This window comes from Gouania willdenowi, chromosome 17 (genome assembly GCF_900634775.1).
Source record: "Gouania willdenowi chromosome 17, fGouWil2.1, whole genome shotgun sequence".
Classification (NCBI taxonomy): domain Eukaryota; kingdom Metazoa; phylum Chordata; class Actinopteri; order Blenniiformes; family Gobiesocidae; genus Gouania; species Gouania willdenowi.
Genome location: NC_041060.1, coordinates 11,551,659 through 11,567,384, shown reverse-complemented (window position 1 = coordinate 11,567,384; position 15,726 = coordinate 11,551,659). Strand labels below are relative to the sequence as shown.

Below are 15,726 nucleotides of genomic sequence, written 5' to 3'. Positions count from 1 at the left end.
TATTTTGTTGGAAGAGTTGTGGCGCTTTCAGATATTGTGATACTGCTCCACCGTTTTGTGCAGTTACTTAAAATTTTAGATCCAAAAGATAAAATAAAATACAATTTGAATAGTTCAAACAATATTTTCATGTATGTTACACAGTTTTGAATACCATGCATTATAATTATATTATTATTAAGTATTAGAATTTCTAAGATGTGTAATAAAACCCATTTAAACCGATGACAGTTTTATACAGGGCAGACGTCAGAGTCATTAACCTACAGACTGACTAACAGATACAATGACAGACATACAGTAAAGATTTTTCAGAAAGCCTTTAACCAAAGCTGTCATCTCAACTTCAAGGGTTGTTTTTCAACCTTAGGGTTGTTACCCTATGTGAGGTCGCCTGGAATTCAAATGGGGTCACCTGACATGTCGAGTAATTGATTGTAATGTTTTTACAGGGCATTGCATTATTCAGGCAAACCATCGGCATCTGAAACCTTAGAAAGTTTACATAATTAAATGGTCTACTGTCTATTATTGATGAATGCTTGGTTATCATCTAATTGATCATTTTAGGTGTCAAAAAATGGCTGAGATAGGAATCATTTTGATAAGATTCCTGTTTTTAGGTTTGCGGGGGTCTGCTGGTGCCTATCTGCAGCTCTCAAATAATGGAGGTACACCCTGGACAGAGCGCCAGTTCATTACAGTGCAACACACAAACAGACACACAACTGCTTACGCTCATATTAACTCCTACGGGCAACTTCGAGACTCCAATCAATTTAATAGTAATGTTTTTGAATTGTGGGAGGAATCTGGTGAACCCGGAGGAAACCCACATGCAGCATGGGGAGAACATGTAAACTCCACACAAAAAGGATGATCAAGTGTCCATCACATGCACTGTGATTTTTTTTTTTTTTTTTTAATAAAGAAAGCAAATTAACACTACTAAACACAACCTGTATTGTTATTTGCTTTCGGGTAGTAATTGCGGAAATTGGAAAAACAAGGTTTACAGATTTACTTAAGTTTAAACAGGTTTAAAAGGTACCTTAATGTGCCAGAACTTGCATTTATTTATTTGCTTGTTTGTTTTTTGGGTGAAAGCAGTGCTTGAAATAAACGTACGTGCCACTTTAAAACTCTGTTTCACGCAAAATATTTGTTTTGTAAAATAAAATTGTAACTTTTGTTTTTTTCCATTCGAGTACCTGCGTAAAAGCTGCGCAAGTTGACGTAACAATGCGGACAACGACCGTTTCCTACTTCCTGTATACATTTTTGTTAACCAGATTAGCGTAACTGTCTTCGGCGTAATCGTCTCTTTAACATGTCCAACGGGTGAGTTATATTTACTTTACATCTTAAAGTCATCGACACGCTGTACTGAAAGTAGTAGTTGTTAACTATGAGCTTTCCTGTTGATTTAAAGGTGCACTAAGCTGCACGTGAACAGATGAGCGGTGCTACAAGCAGCCAGCAGAGGGTGGACCGGTATTTCCTCCAACAAACCATTCAAAGATGTCGTGGTTCAGTCAGTTCAGTCAAAATCAGCAGCAGTCGCAACAACAGCCCACAGACAGTCCCTCTATCCCCGCTGCTGCCATGGCACAGCCCGGGTTTTCTTCCCCCTGTTTGGAGGACTTTCCCTCAGCCCCTCAAAGCGTGTACAGCCCCCCTAGGCTGGAGACCCTGTCCTGTGCTTCTTCTCCCAGTTCGGGTCCAGTCACACAGCTGGACTCGGAGCCCATCTCCTATGTGACCTTGCAGGAGCAGCGCTGCGTCCTGAGCTGGTTCCAGGGCTGGACCTCCACCCAGAGGGAACACTTCCAGCAGGACCTTGTTGGCAAAGCTGTCCCCGGCAAAGTGTGCACTATCCTGGATTCACTGAGTACTCTTCAGGTACACTCTCCACTGGTTTACATGCATGCATTTATTTATTTATTTGACAGGTACAATGCAATTCGACATATGATACAAAATAAGTTTGCAGCTGATGTGATGCACAGTGTGTAGCTACATGTACATGGGTCAATAACGTCACACCTACATATTCAGTCCTACTGCATTTCTTTTAGTTAAAAACAGGTTGAAATACAATTTATTTCAATTTATTTCTTTTTTTTTTTTAAACTTGCGAGAACAAGTAAATGGTAACCAACTGTATTTGAAGTACAAATATAAAAAAAACAAGTGGTATGTTTAGAAGCAGACCGTCAACTTACATTTTTAAAAAATATTTAACTTTAGCTTCTTCAACAGATTCTGATTCTGTTTAGTTATTAAATTCTTGAAGTAACATATAAATGTATAAAAGTGCCCAATATGTTTAATGGAAGTAAAGTGTGATCATCTAGTGACCGGGCGTTTACGTGCTATGTATATGAAATTAAATGTGTTTTTCTTCATAAAAAACATGATTAAAAAAATCAATTTGGACATTTCCTTGATTGATAAAATATCACCAAATCAATATTTCTTAGTATATATGTGCTCACTTTGATTTTTTTTTTTTTTTTTTTTTTTTAAATGTTACTTCCTAAATTACTTCTGTAATTTATTCTCTTATTCAAAGTGTCAAAATATCATGTGGTGCGACTGTCTGGCTCTAACTTTTTTTTTTTTTTAAATACTTTAAAACCATTCAAATGTATTTTCTGCCCTATTTTAGTTATGTTATATTCCTGTATAAAATTTTGAAGTATTTCAATTTTTATTTCCATCATAATATTCATGCATAACTTGCCCGATGATGTCTATTTTATGAAATATCACGCTGTGAAAATCCTTATACGTGATTGACCCATAAATAGCTGGTAATTGCCCTCAACCAATAAAGCCCCAAACTTTCAACAAATGTATATTATAGTGTTGACGGTAAATTATATGAATTAAAATATTTTTTAATTTCTGCATTTATTGAGATGTATGTGAGCCTCCAACACTTTTAATGTATATTGTCATTCCCAGGTTAAAGACCGACTACCAAACATCTTTGAATGCCAGCTGCGCTTGTGGAGCCAGTGGTTTGAGTCTTGGGGAGAAGAAGAGAGAAATCATTTTCTTCATATCCTGGAGGAGAGGGACCCTGTGTTTGTCTCACATTTTTACAGAAGTGTAGCCGGCACAGCAGGAAGAGACTGACAAAAACTCACAAGGCATTAATATGATCATTATTATGATGCATGTTTGATTTGAGATCATTCTGGTGAATGGTTTTTATAACTGATGATACCAAAAGTGTTAGCTCGATAAGCTACATGCTTACTTTGTTTGTTTTTTGTTTTTTTTTCTTTAGCTTTGTTTTAGGGTTTCTCTATTGAAGCCTTTTCAAGAAATCATTTCATAAAGGGCTGATCCTCAATAAAGCTTTTCTGCTTTGACAGACACACAATAAAATGGTTTGAACACTTGGTGGTTTTTGTTTGAGTAATATCCCATATTTCATTTTGTGCTTAAAAAAAAAAGATAAGGAATGATCTATGTACCTATGTACCCAAATCTTAATTTGATTAAGCATAATGTATGCTAGAAACTTTCTCACTGAAGCGAATCTTTGGGAGAAAGTAGATTTTTAGAGAAAAGCAAAATTTCCAATTTTCTTACAATGGATTCACAAAAATTCCCACGGGAGCAGAATTTACCACCAACTCTGCTGACATGTAGGAATAATTTATTGCTTTAATCAGAATCAGAATCAGAAAGAATCAGAAATGTTTTATTTGCCATGTACAGTTTTGAGGACAGTACAAGGAATTTGACTTGGTGGTTGGTGCACAAAACAAGCAACAAAAAGAAATAAAAACAACACAACAACCCAGCAACAATAATAATAATAATAATGATAAATATAAAGGATGAGGGATAAATAAATAAAGTGACAACTTTGTCAAAATGCAATGAACAAATCAGTCCTTCCATGTGAATAAACTTTTTTTTTAATTTAAAATTACACATACTCATGTTAGGAACTCCTTGCCTTCACAAGAGCTGGTTATTTCACAGCAAGAATTATAAAGTGAAAAATGACATAGACTTTGATTTGATTTATTTACTTTCAAACATGTAAAAACAAAAACCATACTTTTAAAATAAAAGGAATATCACAAAACAAGTCAAAAAGTAAGAAGACTTCAATAAAACATTTACATGTTGAAAAAAGGAGTAGGATGAAGTCTGATTTATTTAATCTTTCCCCTCTTATAACCAATATATATATACACTGTACATACATTTATATACATAAACAATGTACACAGTATATATTATATTATCCATGTAATAAAAGCTACCTCAACACATATAATGCAATATTCATATTAAAAGACCTAATCTATATACTTCTAATTTTTTTTGTTATTATTTTAAATGAGAATATTGAGCTCTGATTGATTCACTTTGTTCTGATAAAAAAAACACTGGTTTCAAGCATTGCTTTTTTTAGGTTAGAAGCTTGGAGTTGTGCTAAGAAAGACTATCTTTTAACACTAATAATTTAAATACAATAATATGTATTGCTTTTGTGTGTCAAATTAATTGGTTTTTGGCTTACAGTTCAGTAAAAATAAGGGGGTTTTGTCCATTTTTGTGTTCTTGAGTTATTAATGGTTCTCTGTTTTTAGGCCCACAGCAACTATGCCATGTGGGTTCGGCTTTTTCTTTGAAAATGTTGATCATTTACGAACAGTAATCTGCACAAAGTTCAGATTACTACATTGACTAGATTAGTAAATATACTGGACAGTCATCAACAAAATCAGAGTCGACCTATTTGTACAACTAGTAGGCAAATATTATTAAAAATAAATAAATAAATATGGAGATAAAACCGATAATAATGCTGATATAGTATAATTAATTAAGTGGTGTAATTTTTGTAATCACTGTTTGCCTTTTTTACCAGGAGCGAGTCTTGAAACCACGCTCTCTTCTCGCGATAACACAAAAATGGGCGTGTCCTAAGTCTTATAGCTGCCTCTTTGATAATTCTAAGTTCTCGCCTACGGCGTGGCCTTTGTGTTACTAGTTATCACTGCGCAGTGACGCTCTCACCCTCTTATTTCTTCATTCCCATCCCAAGGAGGACCTTTTTCAACTTTTAACGAGCCCGAGTCTGCATTTTCTACAATATAAAGGTATTGTTCTATCTGCCAGTCTGCAGGCCTTTTATCTGGCCTATATTAACAAATTGCTGAGCCAAATAAACTAGATGCAAATGCACTTAAACCCTGATTTGGTTACTTAACTAGGTACGGTTACTTTGTTTAAATAGTTCTCTCTGGTTGTTTTACAACATAAAAACCAAATTATTGATAGACTGAAATACTGCTTGCAACATGTAAGTAGGTTCAAGGGGGAAAAAAACACGTTTTAGTGATGATTGACATTAATTTTCTCCTAGACCAGCTTTACATGTGTAAGTTGTTTTGAGTATTACTCTAATTGAGTCATGCCTGTAGGCTATAATAAAGTCCTGTTGGCAGAGTTGGTTTTATTTACACATGTAATGCAAAAATAATTAAATCACTGTTTGAATAATGATTTAAATCTGCTATTAGGACTTTCTGTTCAAAAATTCGAGTGGAAAGATACTTATGTAAGGTTAACCAAGGCTCGAGAAAGTGATAAAAAGTGAACTCTGGACGGTCACGAAAGCGATTGGCAAAAGTAATGGAAAACCATCATCATGGAAATTTTTTTATTTTGTTGGGCTTTAATAGAGTTTGCCCACCATGTGCAACTATGTGGCTTTAACTCTGCCTGTAAGCTTCAACAAGTTTTAACCTTTAGTTTGAAAAGTTTTACTGCAAATACTGTTTTCTTAGTTATTGATCCCTAGGGTTGGACATTGTTTGAATTTGAACGATTCCGGTTTCGATTCTGATTCCCGGTTCTTTTAAAAGACAGGGTAAAAATAAAATTTTCCGTGTTTTAAATGAGCTCGCTAACCTGAGGTCTGTCTGGATTAAATAGTCTGAACCTCTCCGTGAATTTTAATTTTATGAACTTTTTAAAAAAAAAATAAAAATATTTTAAAACTTTTATCAACTTTCCCTAGGAATTTCACTGGGTTGCTTTCAACTAGTATAATAGACGTATCAAATCTATGAACTTGAATATAAATATTGTAAATTTTCTTTTCACAAGCGTTTTATTTTCGAAAACCTCATAAAAACACATTTATACATACATATCCTGAGTGTCTGTTACTCTAACATGTTACTGTGCTAACCTGGTCCAGAATATCAAAGATACAATAAGGAACAACTTGTACAATCCAGTCCAGATTAGCAGCAGGTACAGGATAAAATCAGAAAATGTTCGCAAACACTTCCTGTGGATTTATCTTTGGTGGTTTTTGGCGGCTTCTTCTTCCGGTTGGCAGAGTGGGTATCCAAAGTAGGAATCAAAATTTAAAAAAATCTTGTTCTTCCCACAGACATGTCTCTGTCCGGCTGGGTGTGCGTAGTAACGGGCGCCTCCAGAGGCATTGGTAGAGGAATAGCTCTGCAGCTATCGGAGGCAGGAGCCACTATCTACATCACAGGACGTCAGGAGAAGACTCTGAGACAAACTGCCCTCGAGGTAAAAAAAAAAAAAAAGTTGAATCTGTCCAATTCAGCAGTTGTGAAATTTTTCTTAAATAAAAATGTTAACAACTAAGCTATATTTAGTGGAAAGAGGCAATATTATCGGGCCGCCGATAATTGTTATAAAATGTAATTTCAGTGTCTGCTGTTCCACAAATATTGAAAAACAGATATGTGCTTTTGCTTGAGACAACATAATAAAAAAGAAGCCTTAACCTGCTATTTCCATGGAGATTTATACAAAGTGAACGAATTCGATCCGAATCCCGATATTGGGTCCATGATTTGATTCAAATCCCAATAAAAATCGTGTGTTGCTCTGTGCCGACGGTTTGGCCTTAATTTTGATTGTTATGACAGGGGCTTGAGCCGGGTTCGGATGTTGCGGTGTAAATCAGGTGATGTGTTTCAATTAGTGCGAGAAAGACGCACAAATGGATGCTGACTCGCCTCGGGTCATTCTACCGGTACATGCGTGCCTGAAACGGGTTCTGGCTTAAAGAGACATCGGCTTCAATCGGGTTGAATGGGGCCGTGTTGCGTTGGGCTTTGGATGGGTCAGGCCTTTTTGGCTCAATTAAAACTCTTCTCCTGCCTCTACTGTATGTCAAATCAAGCAGGACTAAAACAGTCACAGCACCCCCTATTGTTTAAGCAGAGTATCAAAGCACATACTGTGCTGTATTGATTTGAATCCCCTCTTATTTGCTTCGGAAGTCTAGCTGTGGACAGTATCGGCACATCGGATATTGTCAAAAACGCTAATAGCTAATAGCTTATGGTTTTAAAATGATTCTCAATAAAACTTTATTTTCTTTAGGTGAGTGAAAGGGGGGGACAGTGCATTCCTGTTATCTGTGACTCCACCAAAGACGAGGACATTAAAGGACTTTTTGAACGGATCAAACATGAACGGGACGGCAGACTGGATATGTTGGTGAACAATGCCTACGCCGGTGTACAGGTAGCTATCTATCATGCTTACTAAGTAGTTGTGTTTATTACAAACATAATTCTATTTGTGGTTTGGTCATACACTGTAAAAAGAAAACTGAAACTTCTCAGAGATGACCTCAGATCGCTTGTTCGTTCTAGGACATATTTGAAAACACGGGCAAGAAGTTCTGGGAAATGGAGCCTTCTATGTGGGATTCCATCAACAATGCAGGCCTCAGGTACTCTGATTTTCTCCTGAAATGCTGAGTCATGTGATATAGTTATTTACACTTAATGTCTACTCATTTTGTTGTTCTTTTTTGTGCAGGGGACACTACTTCTTCTCAGTTTATGCTTCTCGGTTGATGGTGGCTCAAGGTCGGGGTTTGATTGTCACCATTTCATCTTTTGGAGGACTAATGTATCTCTTTAATGTCCCATATGGTGTTGGCAAAGCTGCAGTAAGTTGTTTCTTTTGCTCTTTTAAAGATTTCTTACAATTCATTTAAATATATTGTATTAAAAACATTGCCATATGAAATCGGTTATGTCTCTGTTTTGTTTCCAGTGTGACCGCCTGGCGGGAGACATGGCCATTGAGCTCAAAAAGAGAGGAGTGGCTTCTGTCAGCCTGTGGCCAGGAGCAGTACAAACTGAGCTTGTATCTCAAATAATTTTGGAGAACAGTGAAAAATCAGCGGTAGGCCTTGGTTAAATAATCTGATTTATTTCCAGTGGGCTGTCTCCTAAATATCATCAGTGTATGTTCATTCCCAGTTAACCAAAATGTTTGCCAATGGAGAGACCACGGAAATGAGTGGAAAATGCATCGTCAACCTGGCCACAGGTAAAAAAAAAAAAAATATGTTGGCTATCAGAATCAACTCACTTTGCATCAGTGTACATAGGTACTCAGGAAGTTTGCCTTTCACAAAGTAAACAAATGTCTCATCGTAGCATCTCTGTTTTTGTGAAAGATCAAAACCTGATGTCATTGACTGGGAAGGTACTCATGACTTGTGATCTGGCAAGGCGCTATGGGTTACAGGACATTGACGGTAAGTATTTATTTATCTATTTTATATTTCAAAATGGCAAATTTTAACCAAACCTCCTTTTTTTTAATACCTGTTTTTCCCCAGGTCGGGCTGTTGAAGATTATACTTCCCTGAAGTTCCTGCTGAGCCAGTTTCCATATCTGAGCTGGCTCTCGGTTATCACTCCATCCTTTGTTCGTCTGCCAAAATTTTTGCTTTCACTGAGATACAGTCGTTTTTAAAGAGCTCCAGCATCATTTAACAACTTCACGATTTCAAACGACAGCCGTTTGTAATGGTGTAAAAGTAGCAACACTATATTAATCTTGAATACTATTTCAATAAATATTTAAATGGTAAATGGACTTGATTTTATATACCACACTGAAGCAGTCTCAAAGCGCTTTACATATCAGCGCATTCACCCATTCACTCTCACATTCACACACCAGTGGGACAGGACTGCCATGCAAGGCGCTAGTCGACCACTGGGAGCAACTAAGGGTTCAGTGTCTTGCCCAAGGACACTTCGACACATAGTCAGGTACTGGGATCGAAACCCCAACCTCTCGATCAGAAGACGACCCACTACCACCTGAGCCACGGTCGCCCTACAATTTAACCTGCTAATTGTATACAAACCCATTTATTCCTACTCAAGCACACAATATTATATGACCATGTACCATGTATATGTAATAATGTCGAGAAATATGAAGGATGTTTTGATATACTCTGGATTTATCATAAACATGTCACATTATTGTATTTATGCTATTTTTCAGTACACATTTGTTTTTTGTCCCCTAATTAATACCCCAATGAAGGAATTAAATAAATAAAATGAATATGCATGTAACAATTTATCAAATGACTCAAAGCATTATTTCAATATACATGGGAGACATTGTGGATGAAGTTAGTCGTGTAACTATAAATCGAGTTTGAAAGGCATCTGTTTTGAGCAGATGTATCTAAACTCTTTTGACTGCCTCCCTTCTTCTCTTTCACACAAACAACTGCAATTAATAGGTGCAGTATTACCCCACTTATCGCATATTTATAGATTTTTTTTTTTTACTGTTAACTTGGCCAATATTATCTATTCTTTTTCCTGTTAATTTTTCTTTTTTTGTATATAGTTTTCTTGCTTACTTGCTTCGTAACATGTGAATTTCCCCACTGTGGGATAAATTAAAGTATAATTTAAATTATAATCTAAGGCACAATGACACCATCAACTAAAACTATACTTTACTCTGCATTTTTTTGTCATAAACTTGTAAATTTTTACCTTTTACAAAATGTTGGTTTAATTGGGTAAATGGATATGACTAGATTTGTACTGCACTAGATTATATTAGAAAGAGATTGAATAAAAAATCAAATGCACAATTTACTCCTTGCAGAAAGGAATACACAAAACCAATTTAATAATGTACAATATATATGAGCAAAATATTTTAACAGTGAACAATAAACGTATTTATGAGGTACAAGATTTGTAAATGAATATTGTATGTTGGACAATAAATTTAGATTCAGATTTTACAGCAGCAGGTATGGACATAAAAAAGGTGCTGGAGGATTTTAAGAATGTTTAATAATATTTCACATGATAACAGTAGGGTGTGAGGAACAGTACTAGTAAATATTATTAGTAAATTAGTATTAGTAAAACGTCACCACATATATAGTCGATGTAAGAGTGGTATCTTATATCAATATTACTTTTCCATCCCTGCTACTGCAGGAGACATAGTCAATGCTGCCAGAAAACTTACACATGCATATAATATTAATGAAAAAGAACTTCCATATCTTAAATCTGAGCGGTGTTGACTGTTGTAGTTATTTATTTTTTTTTATATTCAACTTGTTATGAAACGTTTATGCACAGCTAGGAATATTTTTTGAAGAATTTCAAAATTATGACGTGATTTGGTTTTAATTTTAGACTGACATGAATTGTCAGTATCTGTTTTTTTCATTATGTTTGTTCTATTCACTTTAAATGAGAAACTCTGTCTTGTTTATTTATTGTTCTATATATCCACTAGGGTTAAAAAGGTTATACCCAGATATCATATTATTCCCAGAGTTAAAGTCAAAGTTACATTTCAAAATACATGTTTCTGTCTTTTTTTCCCCTTCCCAAAATATTGTATTGTCAATCCAGTATCGTATATCGACTTGTCTTGTGAACTTTGTATATCGCCCCACCTAGAGTAAATAAATGTATAAATACAGACATTGTAAGTTGAGGTTTTGCATGAAATATTGTATAATTTTGCACATAAGAACAGTTTATATATATATATACATATATATTACTAGCTAGAACATTAGAAATTGCACAAGACTATCTTGACTAAATGGGGATAATATTCAACACTAATGAGTTGAATGATTATTGTATTTATGTTTATCTAAAGTATTTATGTTAATACATGTGTCATGTATATTAGCCATGTAGGCTACAAATGGAAAAATGTATGTGCACATACTACGGAAGCTTTTCTCTTTGTATTAAATTGCTCGAAACAAAACAAATAAATAAAAAGTTTCAATTTTCATTTTGAGTCACACTAACACAATAAAACAAAACATGTGAATAGGATGTTTTGTGATTTATTATTATTATTATTCTTTTAATAGCCTTATTTAAAATAAATATATACTTTGATTTGTCAATTGAACATCAGCCCTTTCTTAAAAAAAATAAATAAAAAGTAAAGTAATGGAACTCAGTCACATGAGGAAATTGGGGTGTTTTTTGGGATGTTTTTTTTTTTTCACTTTTTTTTAGTCGAGTGTCACGGATTTATTATACAGGCGCCTGGTCCCTCCAATCCACAGCCAGATTACCCAGGCTGACACACCCACCGGCCGACGTCACACAGTGGGAGAGTCGGGCCTTGTGGACTTCCTGGTCCTCAGCTCCGCCTCCCCTCGATCTGGCCGGACAGGGGGAAACACTTCACAGTTAAAGAACAAAAGCAACCTCGGGCGGACGAATCCACGGCCACTCGGACCGAGGCCCGAATCCTCACCGACTTCGGCATCGTGGACTGTTTTCTCCTGGAAACAAAACCGACGACTGAAGTCCGACAAACTTGATATCCTTCGCATCTCCGTGTCCTGTCCGTAATCCGTCGAGGAGCTTGATAAATAACAGACGGGTCAAGCGAGCAGACGGGGCGGATTTGTTTCCCTCTGTTGTGCCTCCAAACTTCGACCGTTAGAAAGCGGACTGGTTTCAAACAAACTCGATAGTTTCTTCTGCTCAGTTTGAATCGGAGGAGCCGGCGTTTAAAAGGGCCGTTCGGAGGTTTTCGGTAAGTTTATTTTGTAGTCTCACTGAAGCGTGTCTGAAGGCTAAGTGCGCCTGTGCGAAGGGAAGCGTTTTACTTAGTACGCCATACACAGAGGGGAGACGCTGCATTGCTATTGTGGAAGCCTTTGAGCAAGTTACACATTAATGTGCCTCACCAATCAATTGACTTTTTTTACACAAATAACAGCATATTTATCCAACAAGTTTCATGATCTCAGCTTCTAATACAGTGAGGATTCATGTTTTTGTTACACCTCACTAACATTTTCTACTGTAGACAGATGCAAACCTGCCAACATAAACTACAAACATTTGTATTAACTCCAGAATATTTTTCTCCCTATAATTAAAAATTACATAATTTGATCTGACTAACAATTTTTTTACGCTAACTTTTTATGATCTCCCTGTGATGCTGCAATAACACTGAATAAAATGCTGAATAAAAATAAAACTTTTGGGCTGTTTAGGCCAGTATTTACTAAGCATCTGTAAAACCGTTAAACTAACTGTAGCACTTTTGCATCTCATTTCCCCCCCAGGTCTCCGGTGTAGTATCTGCTGTTTGTGAGGAGCCGACACGCATCATTATCGCTCAGGCCTTGGAAGAGAAACAAGCCCAACACAGAGAGGGTGAGAAAGTAGATTGTAGAGGCACCCTGCCCTCCCCGCCCACCCTCCCCACTCACGTACTCACTCACAAAACAAAAGTCAGACTCCGCTTTGGGGGATGGGGAGACACAGTTTGACCAGAGTATACGACTAGTTCTAACCGAGAGTCCAGATTAAGGAGGGAGCAAAGTTGGGGGTGGGGCTGGGAGACAGCTGTCGTTTGATATACTTTTAGGGTGAAGACGAACAGAAAGTTCCTAAATTATCAGCACTAGTAGTCTTAAGAATAATCTGTTCTTTAGTATCTGTTTAGACAAACACATACATCTAATTCAATGTTTGCATATTTTTTTTAGGTGAAAGGATCCTTTTATTAGCCAAGATGGCATTATACAGCAAACAAAAAGGTGGAAATGGACTGGATGTAAGCATGAAGGAGCCATTTGAAGGTGACGTTACAAACACAGAATGCAAAGAAAAGCTAGAAGCTACAGGCTCCTCCAAGGATTTGAGCCAGTCTGCCAGCTCAGCTGAAAGCAACACAACTAATGTGCCTAGCTTCACCACCAACCACAACTCTGTAGTGTGCCTGCCTCTGGTATCGGAAGGGTTGAAACTCGTGTGGACGCAGGCCGACCAGACTCGTGAACTAGACACAATCCCTGAACTCGTCCAAGCCTTTAACCTGTATCCATATCCTTCATCCAAGGAGGTGAGTGCCCTGGCTCGGGCATGTGCTTTGCCACTGGATAAAGTTAAAGTGTGGTTTATGGTGCAGAGAATTAAATATGGTATCAGTTGGTCATCAGAAGAAATTGAAGAGACGCAGCGAAAGCTGGCGATGGCCGAGGTTTGTGATGACCTCAGCGAAAAACAAGAAGTGACAAAAGTGATGTCTAAACATAGTGACGAGTTGATAATTGACGACAGCAGTGATAAAGAGGAGGTTGCTTTATCTAGCTCCACTACCCAGAAGAAAACTCCTAAATGTGAGTCACCAGATTCACAAAAACAAGCCAAGACAGTGACTCCATGTTTTAGTTCCACCCTGCCACCCCCAGAAGATTCATACTTTTATCGCTCACCAGTGGATAAAGCAGCCAGTCCCGCATCTGATGTGACCCTTGATCTCACAGATACATCTGAGAGGTCTACACAACCACATCGCCATAGTCGCTACAAAAAGTCCAAAGCTCAGCTTGCTGCTCTCCGCAAAAGCTTCCTGAGAGAGAACTGGCCAGCCGAGCCTGAACTTCGACGCCTGCAGGAAGAAACTGGTCTGAGCAGAAACGACATTCGTAAATGGTTCAGTGACAGCCGTTATCAGCTCAGAGTTGGCCGGGGCACTTTGGCTGCTGCACAGAATGTTTCAAATCGTAGTGCTTCAGGTGTAAAACAGCAGCAACATCAGCCTCTTCAACTTATTAATCAGAAATCACGACAGCCAAATGGAGAGAAACGTCATGTAGTAGAAGTACACAGTAATGAGATTAGGAATTCACATTTTTTCCAGACCTTTTTGTCAAACAGCCTCGAAGCTTTCGGGGAGCGAGTACTTGAAGCTCAAGGGAGCAATGTTATTGAGGATCTTTCTGGGGATGAAGACGAGGAACCAAATGATGAAGAACCTTTACAGTTGACCAAGGCCTTCAACACTGAGCCAGATACTCCTCTAGAATCCTTAAGTATACCGATGTCTTCTCCCCATTCTTCCCACTCTGCCAGTCCACCATTGATTGTTTCACCCAGTAAAACACTTTCAAGTAAAAATAGTACACCCAAGAAGTCCGGGTTCTCGGCTAAAGCCAGACCATCTCAAACCCCGGAACAATTATCAGGGGCTTTCAATTCCACATCCCCCACCCTTACTCCTGCTGGACGACCAAGAAAAACAAAGGAGCAGTTGGATGTGTTAAAGCAGCATTTCTTGAAATGCCAGTGGCCTAAGAGTGAAGATTACACCGAGCTAGTCAAGCTTACAAGCTTACCAAGAGCAGATGTCATTCAGTGGTTTGGCGACACACGGTATGCTGTGAAAAATGGCCAGCTGCGCTGGGTGAAAGGGGTCCGTGACCAGTTCTTGGCGGAGCTTGCCAACCAACAAAGTAGCAATGGTTTAACAAATGGAAGCGGGACGTCCAATCATGCCGGTAGCCGCAAGAGAAAATCTACAGCAAACACAATTAATTTAGACGCTCAAGATCTCCAGCCATTAAAGACTTATTTCCTTTCCATGGGCTCCCTTCATGAGAAAGATCTTGATTCACTATGCAAGAAATCCAGAATGAGCTACCAGCAGGTGCGAGACTGGTTTGCGGCTCAAGATGTGGTGGAGACAGACTCAGTTCTTTAACCAAGACAGGTTAATAAAATCCAGTCTTCCTAGTACAAGCCCAGAGGGGTTACTATTTTTCATATATTCTACATACTTAACTATCCTAACATTTGGATAGGTTTTCAATTAGAATTGTGTTGCCGTACACAAGACAATAACGTGTACACTAAGATACAGTATAGATACGTACACCTTGCAAGAAGCCAAGGTTGTACTTTTTTTTTTTTAGAAAAATATAAAAAAACATATAGTTTATGGGCTAAAGTGACTATTTGTGGATACAATAAAAATGTCTTAACATCGTGAGAGTCATTAAACGTCTTGGATTTCAGATTCTGAAATTTAAACAAGATTATAAAAAGGCCCTCAAGATAAAAACTTAATTGGACCAAAAATGTCATACAGAAGACACCAATTTAGCAGTATAATTGTCAATGTTAGAACTACTGGTACCTGAATAATGGTTGTGGATAGACGGTCTGCATTGATGAAGTTGTTGAAGTGATCACTGTGTGAGAATTATTCCATTTCATCCATTGAACCCTTGTCACAGAGGCACACTGGACATGAACACTTTAAATTGACATCTTGCACTTTGGTTAGAGAACCTGCTGCATTTATATATGATGTTTATGTGAATAACTATTTTCCACAATACCTACTTTTTATCCTATAAAATTTGTAACTAGTTTGATATGTTATTAGACGAACGTCAACGTGCTGCTTTCAAAAACAAGACACACGATTGCTTCTAAAAACCTGCTGTGTATTTCTGAAACTCATTTCTTTGCTCCAATTGAAATGTTCTGCTGTAATTCCTGAAATGTTTGAAAAATGTTCACACCAAACGCCACTTCTGTGACCATTAATGCTAACGTT

At 37.4% G+C, this 15,726-nt stretch overlaps 3 protein-coding genes across 3 annotated transcripts; all 3 read left to right on the top strand.

The window, feature by feature from the left end:
* Window positions 1-1,236: 1,236 nt before the first annotated feature.
* c17h14orf119 (chromosome 17 C14orf119 homolog) lies at window positions 1,237-3,413 on the top strand. The gene is made up of 3 exons (XM_028473226.1): window positions 1,237-1,341; window positions 1,433-1,902; window positions 2,971-3,413. The coding sequence occupies exons 2-3, from the start codon at window positions 1,522-1,524 to the stop codon at window positions 3,142-3,144; spliced, it is 555 nt and encodes a 184-aa protein (XP_028329027.1). The 5' UTR covers window positions 1,237-1,341; window positions 1,433-1,521; the 3' UTR covers window positions 3,145-3,413.
* A 1,544-nt stretch (window positions 3,414-4,957) lies between these two features.
* Window positions 4,958-8,924, top strand: dhrs1 (dehydrogenase/reductase (SDR family) member 1). The gene is made up of 9 exons (XM_028473184.1): window positions 4,958-5,135; window positions 6,440-6,585; window positions 7,411-7,554; window positions 7,686-7,765; window positions 7,855-7,987; window positions 8,095-8,226; window positions 8,304-8,373; window positions 8,504-8,584; window positions 8,669-8,924. The coding sequence occupies exons 2-9, from the start codon at window positions 6,442-6,444 to the stop codon at window positions 8,803-8,805; spliced, it is 921 nt and encodes a 306-aa protein (XP_028328985.1). The 5' UTR covers window positions 4,958-5,135; window positions 6,440-6,441; the 3' UTR covers window positions 8,806-8,924.
* Window positions 8,925-11,417: 2,493 nt separating this feature from the next.
* Window positions 11,418-15,575, top strand: homeza (homeobox and leucine zipper encoding a). The gene is made up of 3 exons (XM_028473687.1): window positions 11,418-11,901; window positions 12,443-12,533; window positions 12,869-15,575. Exon 3 carries the CDS (start codon window positions 12,895-12,897, stop codon window positions 14,863-14,865), a length of 1,971 nt encoding a protein of 656 aa, XP_028329488.1. The 5' UTR covers window positions 11,418-11,901; window positions 12,443-12,533; window positions 12,869-12,894; the 3' UTR covers window positions 14,866-15,575.
* Window positions 15,576-15,726: the final 151 nt, after the last annotated feature.